Source organism: Apodemus sylvaticus, chromosome 14 (genome assembly GCF_947179515.1).
Source record: "Apodemus sylvaticus chromosome 14, mApoSyl1.1, whole genome shotgun sequence".
Classification (NCBI taxonomy): Eukaryota; Metazoa; Chordata; class Mammalia; order Rodentia; family Muridae; genus Apodemus; species Apodemus sylvaticus.
Window position 1 is genome coordinate 69,376,219 of NC_067485.1, and position 16,885 is coordinate 69,393,103.

The 16,885-nt window shown below is 47.6% G+C and overlaps 1 protein-coding gene across 2 annotated transcripts in view; it reads left to right on the forward strand.

Moving 5' to 3' along the window:
- Fam171a1 (family with sequence similarity 171 member A1) overlaps positions 1-16,885 on the forward strand; it is a 119,681-nt gene that overhangs the window by 77,739 nt on the left and 25,057 nt on the right. For both annotated transcript variants that reach the window (XM_052157123.1, XM_052157124.1), the window contains exons 3-4: positions 919-1,011; positions 11,993-12,151. In XM_052157123.1, coding sequence (XP_052013083.1) covers positions 919-1,011; positions 11,993-12,151 — 252 coding nt within the window. The remainder of the gene's footprint in view (positions 1-918; positions 1,012-11,992; positions 12,152-16,885) is intronic.

A 16,885-nucleotide genomic window follows, 5' to 3' on the forward strand; every position in this document is an offset into this window, starting at 1 on the left:
TTCAAGCACATTTCACAGCCTAAAGCACATCAGTGGGGAAAATGTGTCGACTTCAAGACTGCGTTAAAAGGCCAGATAATTGGGTTACAGTCTTAAAGTAGTATAATTTGTGTCATGTTATTACTCCAAAGTTTGGGGAAACCGGCTTGGAACATACTGCATATGTGAACCTAAACACATATTTTAGGGCCTTACTTAATCCTTATACCTAACATTACGTATGTGTGTATGTATGTATGTATGTATGTTGTATGTATGTATATGTGTGTATGCATGTATATGTGTGTGTATTTATGTATATGTGTGTATGCATGTATGTATGTATGTATACCATATAGTGTACACATAACAACGTTTAGTGTACACATAACAACATTTAACATACTCCAGTGCCGTGGGGCCTTGTTACTTCACTAAAAATACTTTACAAGGGAGATAATTCAGTCATGCAAACAAGACCTGAATTTGTTCCCCAGCACTCACGTAAAAAAAAAAAAAAAAAATACCGGGAATGGTGGTGCACATTTGTAATCCTTACCCAGAGGATGTCAAGGCAGACAGATTCCTGGGACTTGTAAGCCAACCAGTCTAGTCTCATCAGGTCCTGGTAAGAGACCCTGTCTCCCCCCAAAACAAGGTGGACAGTCCCGAGGAACAGCACTCAAAGCTGACCTCTGACCTCCACGCATTTACACATGTCCCTTCCTAAAACATTAACAAATGTTTTTCAAGCTGATTATGACAACAGTAGTTGTCAAGAGGATTCCTGTGCTGGCATTTTGAGGGTGTTTCGCTAATCTCTTGGAAAAATCCAGATTGGTGATTGACTTGAGATCAGAAAGTAGGAAGCGTGCAGTGTCCAGCGTGGGCTCTGGATTGAGGTGTCAGAGTTGTCTTACGTCCGTTTTGTCCCTGCAGTGTTTTCCTCGCTGAGCCTTGGCCTGCTTCCCGAGCGCTGTGCCACACTGATGGTCTATGAAGATGTCGTCCAAATAGTCTCAGGATTCCAAGGTACGCCTCATATTTAAAAAGAGAAATAATGTTGATTCTTGGACCAAAAGCTAACGTTTGATGAGCAGCATTCTTCCTGTTGGATGGTGGCAACAGTGAATTGATCACCCCTGGGAGAAGTCTGCCTTTCACCGTAAGCTGGCCATAACAGAACTTCTTCCAGAACCATCCTCTTCGCATACGTGGGAAGGGAAAGGGCCTCCCTGCTGGGCTCCCCGTCATCTCTCTTTCCTAAGAAAAGCTTCTGACTATTATTTGGGTCACTGCCCTGCTCCATGTTGCCCACTAGACACGGTCACTCTCAACAGCTAGAAGGGGGAGGGGCTCGTCTTGCTTGCCTTCTGCTTTTTAATGTGCTTCACAGTCATCATAAACCCTCACCTCACCCCAACCACGACTGGCTCTCAAGATCTGCTAATATGGAAGGTTCTGGGCACTTGCCCTCTTCCAATCAGTACTGGGATTCAAGTTGGGAATAATCCTCACACAAAGTATCTTTCTGCACCCAGATCATGTCCTCCCATCCCGGGCTAGAGAACCATCCTGTTTCCTGGCACTGGAGTGCTGCTGCGTTGTGGTGCTTATGTTTGCTCTTCATTATCCTAAGGTTCAGTGTTGTGGGTTCATATAAAAAAAAAGTGTGGACTGGAAATATGGCTTAAGAGTGCTTGTACATTGGACCAAAGTGCGGTTCCCAGCGTCCACACTGGGCAGCTCACGACTGCCTGGAACTTTCAATTCACATAGCACTTCCAACGTACGGGGTATGATTTAAAGGCTATGTAGCACACACCTGTGGTCCATAAAAAGACACTGTGCCATTTTCTATGAGGGACTGGAGCATCTTGGGGTTTCTGGTAGGCACACGGGGTGCCCCACATATATGCAGAGACTGGTGTACTTTATTCTTTCATGATGGTACCGTGCCATGCGCGTCATTCCGTATCACACCGATCTACGTGGCATTAGAAAGCGAAGCATGTTCGCTTATTTCTTCTTCATTAGTGGGGAGATGCGTGGAGATGTGCAGAATTTAATATATAGCTGCTGACTTTAGAGGGTGAATTTGAAAACAAATGGAAGTATCTGAAGCATTTGTGACTTAAGTTTCGGAGAGAAAGAGAGGCGCGGATTTTGGTGTCATCTCACAGGAAAGTTCTTGTGGGCTTTTTTTTTTTCTTTTTCACAAGAGACATCAGTGCTGGGCCTGAGTCTTCCCTGACCACTCCACGGCCTAAGTCCATGGCCTCTATACCCGCAGTTCATCTTCCACTGGCTTTGCTAAAGCTGCAGTCATTGGCAGCCTCCATATTGCCCAACCTCCAAGACATCAATTCCCACTTCATCCTCTGGTATCACCATGACAACAGAGATAGCAAGTTGGTCACTTATTTTGAAACAGCCTCCCCTTACTTCCTTGATTCAATGATGTAATTTTCTGTGTTGATTGACTCTTGGTCACTCTTTGAGGACACTCTAGTAGCTTCTTTGGGCTCCCTCCCCAACACCCTTTCCTTTTCTAGGCCCTGGTGTCAGTATTTTCTAGATATTGATTACTTCCAGTTCCCTATTTCAAGGCGGAGCTGAGCCTCCTAGTTGGGGGCTCAGAAGCAGCTGACTGTTTCACACGTCACCTCGGATAGCTACCGAAAGTGTACACATTGAGCTCTTGCGGTGTGTAATTACTAGAACTTCTGTCTCCATGGATGGGGTGAACACTGTAGTTGGTCACGCTGAGCCTTGCGGAGCTTCCTCTCCACCCTTAGTGTCACCACAGCACGCCCATGTCCCCCCCCCCCACCCCCTGAGTGCTGCAAAAGGTTTCCACTAATGGTGTAATCCTGCCCTCGCCGAACCTACAGTCTGGTCCTCATAAGACTAAAATTAAAGCAATTGTGTCAGCCATCTTTGGTTCTTCAATGGTTTTCTCATTGTATGTCAATAAAATCCTTTTTTTTTTTTTAATTCTCAGGGCTACATGGTTTCCCTAGCCCTAACCTCTGGTGACTGCTATAGTCACCCTGAAGTTGTTGCTGGTTACAGGCTAGGGTTGGGATAGGCACTGAAACCTGTGAGTTTCCTGAAGAAGCAGGTTCCTGGGCCCATATTTCCTCCATACCATGTGAAAATGTCCTCTTCGCTGTCCTCTGTCCTGTTCATTTCGTACCAGCCAGGGCTCAGGACTCAGGACTCAGTGTGTCTGTCTTCCACTGAACTGCTGATTGAGTCTTCCTGGGTCCAAGCTCTGGTCCTTTCTTTTTCTGTAGGGTGCAGAAAAGCAGTCACACTGGATTCTGTCCTGGTTGCTTGGGCTCCTTGTGACTGTCTCTTGTCACCCACCAGCCTTGACGCCTGGCTCTCTTGTCTTGTGTCTCTGGGAAGGGCCCTGAGGAACCCCAGAGTCCCTGTCGTGCACTGTCTGTGAACAATCACCGTCTCCCTAGGCAGCATTCCGTGTGACCTTCAGCTCCCCCCTCAGACCTCCATGGGTCAAACCCCAGTTACGGCTCCCCTGGCTCCCGGGCTGAGTCCCCTCCCACTCCCAGTCCCAGTGCCTGCACACTTGTGCTCTTTCCTGCTGCCCACGTGTCACCGGTCTGTGCTCACAGGACTCGAGTGGATCTCTGCAGATGCTGCAGCCCACATGCTGCTCTGAAGTCACTGCATCGGGGTGGGTTGACACAGTCAGGAAGCTGCACTTCCTGCCTGAGCGGTTCCTTTCCCCCGGTCCGTCATCCACTGGACTGCTGATTGAGTCTTCCTGGGGCCAAGCTCCGGCCCTTTCTCTTGCTGGTTGCTGCCTCACTGCTCACGATGCTATCTCACAGGCCTGTCCGTCTACTGATAGTCCAATGCACAGACCCCAGTTCCGGTTTGTTTGCTCCTTCCCATCCGGGACATCCCAGGACATCCCAGTCCATCATCCACGCTGTCTTAAAACTCGCCATTCACAGCAAGGCCAGGCTGCAAACCAAACTCTCCAGGCCGTCCTGCATCTCCTGAAGAGCATGCTGGCTGTAACTCTAAAGTCCTAACCCACTTCCTACAGGCAGACCCAACCTCTCAAAGGGTCCCTAGCCCCCTAACACAGTGCCACAAAGCCACAGATCGCGGTGTGTGCAGCAGTTAACTGTCCCATGCGCCTTTCCTCATCGACTACATTGTTGCATTGCCATCTTGGTTTCTTCAAACCCAGGCCCTGCACCTGCTTCTTGACAGGTCCGCTGTTGAATAATTAAGTAAACAAACAATAATCAAACGCCGTCTGTTCCTTGTGCTTCCCAGGTAGACAGTTCCTTCATGATTACTTTCTTTTCTTTGTTCAAGTGATTTAGGGCAGAGGATACAGTTAACACACAAGCGCATGAGAAGGGGGGATTAAAATACATTCAAATAGCTTTGTTGTAATTAATCGATCAGTATATATCCCCCCTCCTGCATCTAAGCAGAAGCCAGCTGAGAACCATTTCTTCCTTTCTGTAGTCTCAGGCCCATACCAGCTTCCTATCATTACAGATACTTGATTAATTTTATAACATATATTGTTTCTCGTCTCAACTGCAGTAATAGCAGTGCATCGTTTTACTTTATCCAAAGCGTTTTTCTTACTGGACGGAAGGCCATCGGTAGCTGAGTAAATAGTCATCTTGACCATCATTTGCTAAACCAGTACGATACTGAATTTGTGGTTGATACATAAAGTGTTTTATCCTCTGGCTGGTCACATCTTGCTTATGTCATTTTTCGGTGGCTATAAATTATTGCCTGCTCAGAAACAGCACTCTAAGCTAGGAGCGTGCTCAGATGCCGTGACCTGCCAACCCAACCTGGGAGGGTCCCTAAGCTTGGTGATGGTTCAGGACCTTCCTGCCAACTGTGTGCAAGGTCACGTGACATTGCAGCAAAGGAAAAGCTTGGACAGAATAAAGGCCACTAGGAGAGATGGATACCAGGATACCTGGGACGAAAGAGGAAGGAGGCCATCATTGTTCCCAGACACCTGCGTCAAATGTCAACCGAAGGTTTAACATAATTACATCCAAATAAAATCATTAATGAGAGCTTTGCTAAAAAATAAAAAAGATTATCCACTTGTCTTCTCTGTAGATACACTAGATGGCATTTATGTAAATTCTAACCCTAAATGCCAACAAAAAACAAAACAAAACAAAAAACAAAAAACCCACAATTCTCCTCAGGGTAGGCAGAGTAGTGAGCATGTCTGCAAACACACCCTACACAACTGGCAGATTTCTTTCTGATCCGTCATCAAGACTGATAAAAGAATGAAATGAGATGGCATTGGTAGGTTCTTCTCCTAGAGAGTTTTGTATGCATTGCTGAAGAACAGATCAGTTGGAATCTTCTGGCAATAGGTTCAGGGAAGAAACCAGAAGCAACTTCCAAGGTGCTGAGAGGGAGGGGCTGCAGGGTTAGCTTACTGGTAGAGCACTTGTCACACAAGCTTGAGGGCTTGAGGGCGTGAGTGTGGGCCTCCAGAACTCACTCAAGAGCCTGGCACAGTAACTCACAGTCAGCTGCAGCATTCCCCTGGGACTGTGGGAGGTGGACCACAGACTCTCCCACTGGGACTGTGGGAGGTGGAGACAGACTCTCCAGAATCTCGGGAAGTAGGCAGCCTGGCCTTGGAAACTAAACAACAAGACCCTGTCTCAGATGAACAAGGTTGAAGACAAAAACCAACACCCAAGGCTACCCTCTGACCTCCACGTGTGCACACTGATACCCCAGGCTACCCTCTGACCTTCCCATGTGCACACTGACACCCCAGGCTACCCTCTGACCTTTACATGTGCACACTGATACCCCAGGCTACCCTCTGACCTCCACACAAACACACTGACACCCCAGGCTACCCTCTGACATGCCCATCCACGCTGTGGCATACACATGCCTGTAGTTACACTCACAAACACAATAATTTTTGAAAGATGGTAAGAAATAAAGGAGACCAGACCGGACCCATCCTGCAGCTCCCACAGCCACCCCTGAAGTTTCTTGTTCTCTGGATAAAATTTCTTTCTCTTCCACAAAGCACCTTCTGGGAGCCTCTTCCACTGCGCATGCCCACACTCTTAGCCATCCCTTGTTTCCTGTCTCAGAGGGGAAAATACAGTTCCCAGAGGATGACGTCTTCAGTTCTCCTCTTGTTCCTCCTGTGCATGGTGATAGCATCGCCTCTCACTGCTTCTCTGTCCTGCCGTGAGGGACTTCGTGTCCGCAGTGGATCCTGCTGCCCTTTCCCTGGCCGTTTCCATGCGTGCAGCCTCCTCCATCAGCACTCCTTTGCCTTTCTTAAGATGTCGACCTTCAAAGAGAAACCTTTTATACATTCCATTTTTTCTTCAGGCAACATCCTCATTTCCTTTCCCTCTCAAACTGTGAGGAAAAGCCAGTTACCCCGTGCCACACACATGCCATGCAGCTCCCCTAAGCTTGGCCTCGCGCAGTTCTTCTGAATTCTCTTGCTCAGTTCCAGAGCTTGGGGTCGTCAGATCCACATCTCTCCCATCACCGGCCTGCAAAACTTCTCCCTGGCTTCATACTCTATTGTGTCTTCCTGCTTGCACCTCGCCCTCAGCCCCTACCATTTCTTCTCAGCCTCTGTCACGGGGTCTTACTTCCCAGTTTACTTTCTATTCAGAAAGTGGTTTCAACTCCAGCCGGGCTTCTGTGTTGACCCCAGGGACACTGCCCCTCTCTGTATCCCTCACATGAGCCAATGCACAATAGGTTCATCCTTAATTCTTGCCACCCCAGACATCCTTCACCTCAGGCCAACTCAGGGCCAAGAGTTTGACCTGTGGGAACCACGCCTAACCCTAACCCTAACCCTAACCCGACCCTGACCCTAACCCTAACCCTAACCATATCCTAACCCTAATCCCTAACCCTAACCCTAATCCCTAACCCTAACCCAACCCTAACCCTAACCATATCCTAATCCTAACCCAACCCTAACCCTAACCCTACCCTAACCCTAACTCTAACCATATCCTAACCCTAATCCCTACCGTACCCTAACCCCTAACCCTAACCCTAACCCTAGCCCTAACCTAACCTAACCTAACCCAACCCTACCCTAACCTTAACCCTAACCCTAACTCACATACACGTCCTCAGTCTTACCATGTGTGATAGACTATCTTGAATCTCTGCATTTTCCTATCTGCTGTCTGTTCTCTTCTGCCTCTCCACAGCCTTCCGTCTGGGGCCACCTAGGGAATTCCGTCCATGCAGTCACTCATGTGCTGTTAAAGTTGATCTTGTATTTCTGTCTTATTCTAGGATGTATGACATCTGATAATCAAGCCATTTTGCTCTCTGCCCCCTTTCATCCTGAGTTTCAGGAATACAAAGGTTTTGTCTTTTTTCCTATTTATATATTATGTGTCCACTATGATATAAGACTCCATATAAAACTCTTCATATGAGTTACTTAAATTATGAAGATTCGTAGAATATAAAACAAGGTGTTCTTTACTGTGGTAATTTCACGTATCCTGGGGCACTTAGCAGTGTCTGGGACCATTGGAATTGTCACATCTTGGTGACTGGTACTGGTATTTGATGGGTAGAAATCAGGACTGCTAATTAATGTGTTAATATCCTCAGGGCAACAACCCAGCAAAGAATTTCTGACCCCAAAGTGTTAATGGTCTAATCTAGTTTCAATTAAGACACAGCGTTGTTGAAACATAGCAAGTTGCCAGACCTGACTCACCACATTCAGTTCCATAGGTGTTTCTGAGTAGCAGATTTACAGTTAGCACTCATATTTTCATTGTCCCTCACATTAAAAAGTACAATATTCACATACATATAATACAAAACACAGTAAGATTAAAGACCATGAGAAATGCACAGACAGACCTTAGAACTTCAGATGGGCTAGAGAGAGGTTTTGCAGAGGAGGTAGACTTTGAGATGCATCTGAATGATACAGAGATAAGAGGGAGTTTCAGACTTAGGACAAACATGACAACATACATAGTGTAGGCCCCATGCCACAGCAAGCCACCTCCTCGGCTGTCTGTCATACATAGACCACATAAACAGCCAGCCGCGTGGATGGAGGCGGGTCGATCAGAAATAGAGCTTCTATTTTGAGATGGACGTGTTGTGATAGGAAGGGATGCCAAATGTAAACGTTTTCTATATTCTCCAAGCACATTAATGTTGACCAAGTTACTTAAACTCTCTGGGTTGTAATTTCTTCACCCGGGGTGGAATTGCTTCTTCTCAACGTGTTTGCTGTTTATAAGCTCTGAGGCATTGATTTGCCTCTCTCGGTTATAAGATGTGAGCAGTTTGAGTCCTTCTTGATCTACTTCATTTTAATGTTGTTTGCCATCGTGTATTTGCTCAGTGGTGGAGACTGATGTCTCCTGAGCCTGGAAAGCACGTGGTCAGAATGGCATCCCTGAGCAGTCAGTGTGTCCATAGCTGAACGGAGAAGGAGACTGAAGCAGACAGCTGGCTGGGAGACTGTTGAGGCAAAAGGTGGTCTGTCCGTAGGTCCTTAGTGTGGGGTCGGGACGGGGAAAATGTCTACCAAGGAGCGATAGCCAGTCATGGCACTTGAGTGACTCTGTAAGATATTAGAAAGGGAAAGTGATGTTGGTCTGGAGTGAAACTGGGCGCTGGAGAGAATATGGCCACACTAGAGAAGAAGTCTTAGAAGGAGTCTGGGTAAAGCTATCCAGAAGATGGGAAAATGCCATTGTGGGACTCAGGCAAGACGCCCAGACTGGAAATGACTGTGGACATAAAGAGGGATCTCTAAGAGTGAGGAGAGACTGCAGAGACGACGGATAGCAACCTTTGGAGCTGTCTCATCTGGAGGCAGAAGGAGAGAGGAGGGGTTTGTGTGAGAAGCAGTCTGGAGAAAACCAGAGGCCAAGGATGGATGTCAAGAAAGAGGGGACTTGTGAGTGAGACTGACGAACACTGGGGTCTGTTATGAAGAGGTCATGGGGTGAAGGTGAGAGGAAGAGGTCATGGCGTGGCAGATTATACGGTGGATCATGTGTTGTGGGTGACCGCCATGTCACTGAAGGCTGAACAGAAGAAGACAGGCATTCACATAAAGGGATTACAAAGTGAAAGTCATGTGTGATTGTGACTTTTTTCTAGGCAGGGAAGACATGTGTGTGCTTATTGCTGGAGGAGGAAACACCAACAGACACAGATATTGTTGACAAAGGCACAAACAGTTGGTAAAGGTTCATCACGCCATACACAAGAAAACAAAACCTAAGCTAGGCCTTGGTTTGACCTCGGATGAAAAAACACATTTAGTGGTTCAGAAAGAAAAAGTAAGAGACCTGCTGCTTCCAGTGTATTGGGAAAGGAGGATGTGACCTTAAGTCTGCAAGGAGAGGAAGCTCCAAGCAGCTGCTTACACCTGAGAAGCAGCCACTAGTGACAGGCAGGCTGGTCCACTCTCATCCTGATCCCAGACAATCACATGAAGCAAAGACAGGCTGAAGAGCACAGCCTCTTACCCCAGGCCCACACATGCCCATTTAGACCTTGTTTATACTACGGCTTAGCATGGCCTATATATACCCTTAGATTCCGCAGATACCTTCTGTGCCATGTCACCAGTCGGAGGTTTCGCCCATACTTGTCCATGAGGGTGCGTGGGTCCCTCAGCAGATGGCATCTGTGTCTTGCCAGCTGGACATACCACTTCCTGTTCTTCCAAGCCTGACCCAACAAAATTCTATGTGCTCCCACTTTGTGTCTACCACAGATGGCCCTGGATGTCTGGTGAGTTCCCAGGGTCTCCTGTACAAAGGAAGGAAGGGAAGAGAGGAAAAATGATGGAGCAGGGGGAGAGACGCAAGAGGGAGGGATCTCCCATCCAAAGGCTTGTAGTGCACAGGTCTGTCCCAGAGACGGGAATGGACGAGAGAGTGAATTATAATGAGGCACCAAAGCCCCTGAGCTCTGTGGTTCTCCGGGTCCTAGGGCAGATCCCTAAGTCCTCGTTGAACATATATGTCCTGGATTGTGTGAGTCTCCTCCTGCTTTTTAGCAGCCTCCATCTTCCTGTCTGCGTCACTTCCTACTCCTCACTGACAGAGGAGCCTGCAAACAAGTCTTAACCTTCCCATCTCTCCAGGGTTACTCCGAGACGGGAGGGTCACATATATCCTTCTTACTCGGTGCTCGAACACCCAGCCTTGATCCCACCTTCTCTCTTTACCCTCCTGAAATCCAGACCCATCTTGGTCCTGTCATATATAGATACGCCATACTTTCTCTTACGTCAGCTGGGTTCTTTGCTCTTCTTGATTGTGAGACCTTGGCGCCTTTGTGGCCACGCATTCTCTGAACATCAGCAACTGCATTGGCCATACTGGAAAAAAAAATTATCCTGCGTAGCCAAGATGAGGAGATGAAAAGGGAGACTTTGACCTTTCACCTCAGAGCGCTCTGTGGAAATGGAGAACAGACGCTGAGGCAGCCTGTGCAGCCAAGTGCATAAAGGGTGAGAGCAGACAGCTCCCGGCGAGGCCCAGCGCACCAGAAGAGTCCTTGAGGGATTTGGATTCAGTGTGAGCCAAAGGGACAGTCGAGTTCAGAAGAAGTAAGAGATAATAACGTAAGGGGATCGTGGAGGCTGGCACTTTGTTTCAGAAATGAAGACAGGGGCATGGGTAACCATTAGACTGACGGGTGTGTCTAAGAGGGGACCGCAGTGAGGGAGCTGAGACTTTGGGTCCTGGTTCCCTGGGCTTTGGGACTGAACCTCTTTTACTAGCCTTTGGGTAAGAATGATTGGTAGCTTTGAGAAGATAGAACATGGTGATGATCTCCCATATCAGCCATGTACAGCCAAGTGTGGCCCAGAAAGCCAGCCCCAGATAATGGCCGTAAGCCCTTTGGCCACTGTGGCCTTACCGTAGGAAGACATCCTTAATTTTGTCGAAACTCCCATTGCACAGAACATTTCTAGGAATCTGTCACACTCCCCTCCCTGGAAGTGCTCTGATAGGGAGCCCTGGCATTTGTTTAAAGACCTCATCTCTGGGTGGGGCCGGTGTTCTAGGACCTCTGTGCCCTGCAGGGAAAGGTAGAAGGAGCCCTCTGCTCAGCACAGCAGAACAGGGTCCACCCAAGCTGCAGATACATGATTTTAATCTTAAGGACATCTTTGCCGGGTTTGTGCAAAACTACTTCTGACCTTCCTGTCTGGTGACTGTCACCACCACATTAGGTAACGGTAGGCTCAGCCTTTGGGGTCCTAGTAACACCTGAAGAAAGGTAATGTGTTAAGTGACATCGCGGCTGCCTGGGCTATGCCAGTGTTCACACGAAGAGGTGGAGCAGGGGAGAGGAGGCCACTTTGTAACACTGATGTCTGCCACATTGATGTCTCTAGCAGGAAGCATTTCAGAGGAACAAAGCCAGCGTTACACGGCAGCTTCCACAGGAAGAAAGCTGTCGGTCCTGGGGGCTCCTGTTTGCACGCCTTCCCAGGACTGCATATCGCAGCTTCCGTTTGGTCTGTGCCATTGAACAAGATTTTTCCAGGAAGCTGGCGGATGGGCTTATAGCCGTATCAAAGCTTCGCTCTTGCATTGCTTGTCTAACGAGATTAATTGCTGTTTCCTTGCTTCGTTTGCTCAGACTCTTCCAAAACGTTGCCCTATCCAGAGCCAAATGGCGCACAGTGGAAAAGACTGGGCGCAAATAGAACTTGGGAAAAGCTTTTTGTTCAAAACCTAAATAACATCCTGTGTCAAAACACATGTGACAATGGGCTATTATTTCTCGCCCCATAATAGCATGTTGTCACATCCCTGCGTCCTGGATGAATGAGGGATGGCCCGCCGTGTGGGAAGGCGTGGGGGTGGGGGAGGAATGGCAGAGCCTTTCATGGCTTGGCATTTTCTGATATGGAAGCGACTCCTCCTCGGGGAGGTAACTCAGAGGTTGATTCCTACAGGTGCCCGGCCACAGCCTCGAGTTCAGTTCCAGAGAAGAGCCTTGAGGTTGCCGGAGAATACCAGCTACAGCGACCTGACAGCGTTCCTCACTGTGGCCAGCTCCCCGTCAGAAGTAGACAGCTTCCCTTATTTGCGAGGATTGGATGGAAACAGGACAGGTAATTGGAGTTTCCTCTCCTTCAGGGTGCGCCTTCTGGGGTGGAGTCTTTCTCTGTGAGTTTTGGCTGTGGCAAGAGGTGGTCACAGTGAGCGGAGACAGAGCCTGACCTTGACCTTACAGGTTCTGGGTTACCTTTTCCCAGCTTAAGGAGACCTTCAGTGCGCACCAATAGACAATGGCATCTTTGCAAATTGGCTTCCTTGAGCCCTCCACGGTGACCAGGAGCCTGAAGGACCTTCTCTGGGCTTTCCTTTGTTGGACTAAGTATTTCAGTTCAATTGAAATTATAGGGTTATTTTTTTTTTAAAACAAGAGATTAGTAACAGGGTTTCTGCTCCTCTGATCTCTGCCTAGTTTACTTTCCTCCAGAGAGTCTCACCCAGTTGTCCAGCCAGAGACACCCAGCAGCCCCTCCCTCCCATTTACCCTGTGTGGGGGTGGGAAGGGTTGGTTCCAGTGACGTCTAGAGATGAGCAAGGGACATTCCATGCTCCACTGTAGATGGAGCCCTGAGGCGTGGGCATTGCCATTTCTGGCTGTGGTCATCAGCTTTCACCCCTGTCTCCCTCTCTCTGTCTGTTGGACACTCCACCCCCTTGTCTACAGAGGTCTCCACAGGAGGCTGTCTATAGGCAGCCCGAGAGGAGCCAGGCTTTGAGGCTGATTTGGAGTCTTCTGGCAGATTGCTGAGTTAGCACAGCCGCCATCGCTACTCTGACAGGACACAGAATTTACAGATCAGAGAAACCAAAAGCCACCAGCCAGAAGTGCATGACAGTTCCTTATCAGAGAAAGACCAAAGCCTGAACCTTCCTCCTCCTAGGTGACAGCATGGTCCTCAGGACCTCCCCCTCCTGCAGGAAAGGCTCCAGATCTTGGAATTCCGAGTCAGCCAATCCACCTCTCTCTTTCTCTCTCTTTCTCTCCCTCTTTCTCCCTCTCTCTCTCCCTTTCTCTCCCTCTCTCTTCCTCTCTCCCCCTCTCTCTCCTTCTCTCTCCTGATCCTCTTTATTGCCTTTCAGGTTTTAGTCATAGCATAAAATTGAGGACCAACGGTGTGATTCCTATGCCCATCATTTGCCATCAAATAGATGTTGTGTAGCGATCATCTGTAGTAGTTTCTTGGAAGGAAGCTATCAGTTGAGGAGCCCAGAGAGTTCTGGTCTGAGGTCCTCGTAGGCTCCATTCAGTTTTCCTGATGAAAGGGAGCATCGTCAGAAACACAGTCGAGGACCGGCCTCGCACCTCTGAGCTCACGCATGTTCCCCAGCCCTCTTCCAGTAACACCTGAATAAATTATGAAGCCAGAGAAGTCCAGGGGACGCAGAGCGGAAAAAGCACAGGACTATTGATTTTTTCAGGAATGTGTTTTATTTTAAATTCAGTCTGTTTCGGAGGGAAGAGAAAGGTTGGAAGGTGACATTGGGCTGCTTCTCCAGTGACGTAATTGACTAGTTGCCTGAGAGAGGATCAAAGTTTCCCCGAGACCTACTAGGAAAGGGAGCCAGCCAGTGGGGTATCCATGTGTATTCGGAGATATCGGAGCCCGGTTCCCTGGAGCACAGCAAGCTGGGACACAGCGGGTCACAGTGGAGTTTGTGACGGGCGCTCTTTTGCCCTGTGTTCACTTTCTGTCTCACACACAGGCCAAAGACCCTCTGCTACCTAACATCACCACTGTCTCAGTCAGGGTGTCACTGCTGTGAACAGACACCATGACCAAGGCAAGTCTTATAAAAGACAACATTTAACTGGGGCTGGCTGTCGGGTTCAGAGGTTCAGTCCATTGTCATCAAGGTGGGAATATGGCAGCATCCAGGCAGGTGTGGTGCAGGAGGAGCTGAGGGTTCTAATCCTTTCTCCAAAGGAAGCCAGGAATACACTGGGATCTCGGAGGAAGATCTCCAAGCCCATCCCTGCCTTGACACACTTCCTCCAACAAGGCCACACCTTCTAATAGTTCCACTCTCTGGGACGAGCATATACAAACCATCACAACCACCTTCTCCTGGTCCCTAGAAAGCACAAAACCCTACACCACTCACGTGGGTCTCAATGAAATCGACCTCCACCAGCCGCTCCAGGGGGGCAAGAGAGCACAGAGTGTCTAAGTACAGAATTTTTGCAACACCAGAAAAGTTGTCATATGATGATCATCTTTATCCAGAATGCCTAAAACTGAAGTGTTTTGAATTTAGGATTTTTTTTTTTATGTTTTTAAATATTTACATAAAAGTATAGTGGCACCCAACTTTTGAATTTCAGAGAACTTCATATTTCAGCGTGGTACTTAAACACGCAGACAAAGAAACTCCGAGGGGCTGAGTGGAACCCATCTTGTTATAAATGACCAGTTTATAATAGCCAGAAGCTAGAAAGAACCCAGGTATCCCTCAACAGAAGAATGGATGCAAAAAATGTGGTATATATACATAGTGGAGTACTATTCAGCCATTAGAAACAATGAATTCATGAAATTCTTAGGCAAATGGATGGAGCTGGAGAACATCATACTAAGTGAGATAATCCAGTCTCAAAAGATCAATCATGGTATGCACTCACTAATAAGTGGATATTAGCCTAGAAAACTGGAATACCCAAAACATAATCCACACATCAAATGAGGTACAAGAAGAATGGAGGAGTGGCCCCTTGTTCTGGAAAGACTCAGTGTAGCAGTACAGGGCAAAACCAGAACGGGGAAGTGGGAAGGGGTGGGTGGGAGAACAGGGGGAGGGAAGAAGGCTTATGGGACTTTGGGGGAGTGGGGAGCCAGAAAAGGGGAAATCATTTGAAATGTAAATAAAAAATATATCAAATAAAAAACAAACAAACAAAAAAGAATCTGTCCCTGTATCTGTCTGTCCTTAACAACAACAAATAAATAAATAAATAAATAAATAAATAAATAAATAAATAAATAAATAAATAAATAAATAAAAATAAAAAAAATAAACGACCAGTTAACCTATGCGGACACCATCCGTGGTGCCTGCCCCTCCCTCACCCGGTTGGCCTGACCCCTGTCTTCGCCTGGAAACCGAGGACCAGGTAACGTCGAGGTAGAGCGGGAAGGAAAGTCTAGCATCAAACAGAACTCAGCCCCTTACGCGTGATAGGAATTGCACAATTCCACTTGTGGAAGAGAAAGACTCTAGGCCTCTCGGTCGGAAACCGTCCAACGTGAAGGAAGCAGGCGGGGGGCGGAGAGTCAAGGGGGTGACACAGAGCATGGTGGAGCAAGAAGCACCACCAGAAAGCAGAGGTGAGGCCTGCATGCCCTCCTTCCTCCTCTCCCTCCTCCCTCCTCTCCCTCCTCCCTTCCTCCCTCCTCCCTTCCTCCCTTCCTCCCTCCTCCCTCTTCCTTCTCCTTTTCCTCCCTCCTGCTTTCCTCTGTCCTCTTCCTTTTTCTCTCCTCACGGCCCCTCGGGCCCCTCGATGTAGCCCAGCTGGCCCTGCATCCTCTCGCAGCACTCTCACCCCACCAGTACTCTCGGAGCGGGCACACAGCGCCACGCCCACCTCGGCTGTAAGGACAGGAGCTGAAGCAGATGGTGTCTGGTTTGTTTACCTGCTCCTTTCTGTAGAGCTTACTGCGAACTTAGGCAGGGGAGAGTATTCCCGGCCATGCACTCAGGAGGGTACCTCACCTGCCCTCCCTCCGTCTGAGTCCTGGCGATAAGGTGGGAAGGGAGTAACTTGGCAGGGGCTGCTTCTACAAATCCATCTCCCTAGATCGGATAAATGCAAGATGGAGAGGAAAGAGAATGTGAGGACCCTGGGAAAGAAGAATAGAGGTACTTTTCTAGAACTTTCTACGTGCCTGTTTACAGGAGGTTTCTACCGACCTCCTGCATAGGACTTAACAAAATAAAGCAGCAAGTCTTACTTGGAAACATTATGTCTGCAGTGTTTATACAGCGTCCAGCAGGTCGGCTGATGACTCTGGCGTTTAAATCCTATCTGATTGAAAGGTTTGGGCACGGCCAGGAGCAGCGCATGGGAGGCCTGGCGTTGCCCTCCTGGCACCGTTAAGCTGTGGCCCATAGTGTATTTTTCCAGTGAAGCATTCTGGTCTCTAGTTTTCTTATCCCAAAATAAAATGGTCCCTAAACTAAAAAAATACCTCATTTTGAATCTGTGATTCCAAATTTCATCCTTTGAGGAAATCTTTTAATAGTCGTTTGCTGTTACAGAGAAAGAGATGGATGCACAGTGGCCTTTATTGTTTAGAAATTATTCCACAGGGGACTTAGCTGTTAAAGTGTTGTTGAAACTGTAAAGTTCACTAGATTTGCTTTGAATGTTTACTCTTAGTCCAAATTGGAGGTTGGCATGAGCTCAGATAGGTATGTTAGAATATAGGGAGCACGTGCTTAAGTATACTTTATGTAAATATAGTCTGTCTTTTTGCCTAATACTAAGGTTAGTATAAATAGAAATATCAGCAGTCAACAAATCATAAACAGTATTATACAAGAGATCCATCCTGTCTTGTAAATTACTCTGCCATTTTTATCACTAAGAAATTTGACCTATTAAGGCAAAGATGTGAATTATGATAATATATTTTATGTGATATCATACTCCAATAAAGAAATTTCTGAAATAGATTGCATAAGTATATAAATATCATGTCTATATCCATTCTCTAATTTATCTGCAAACAGTCATTAAAGTACAGGCTCGGGTACATGGTCCCTAATAGAGAGTAATTGGCATATCAAAGTCA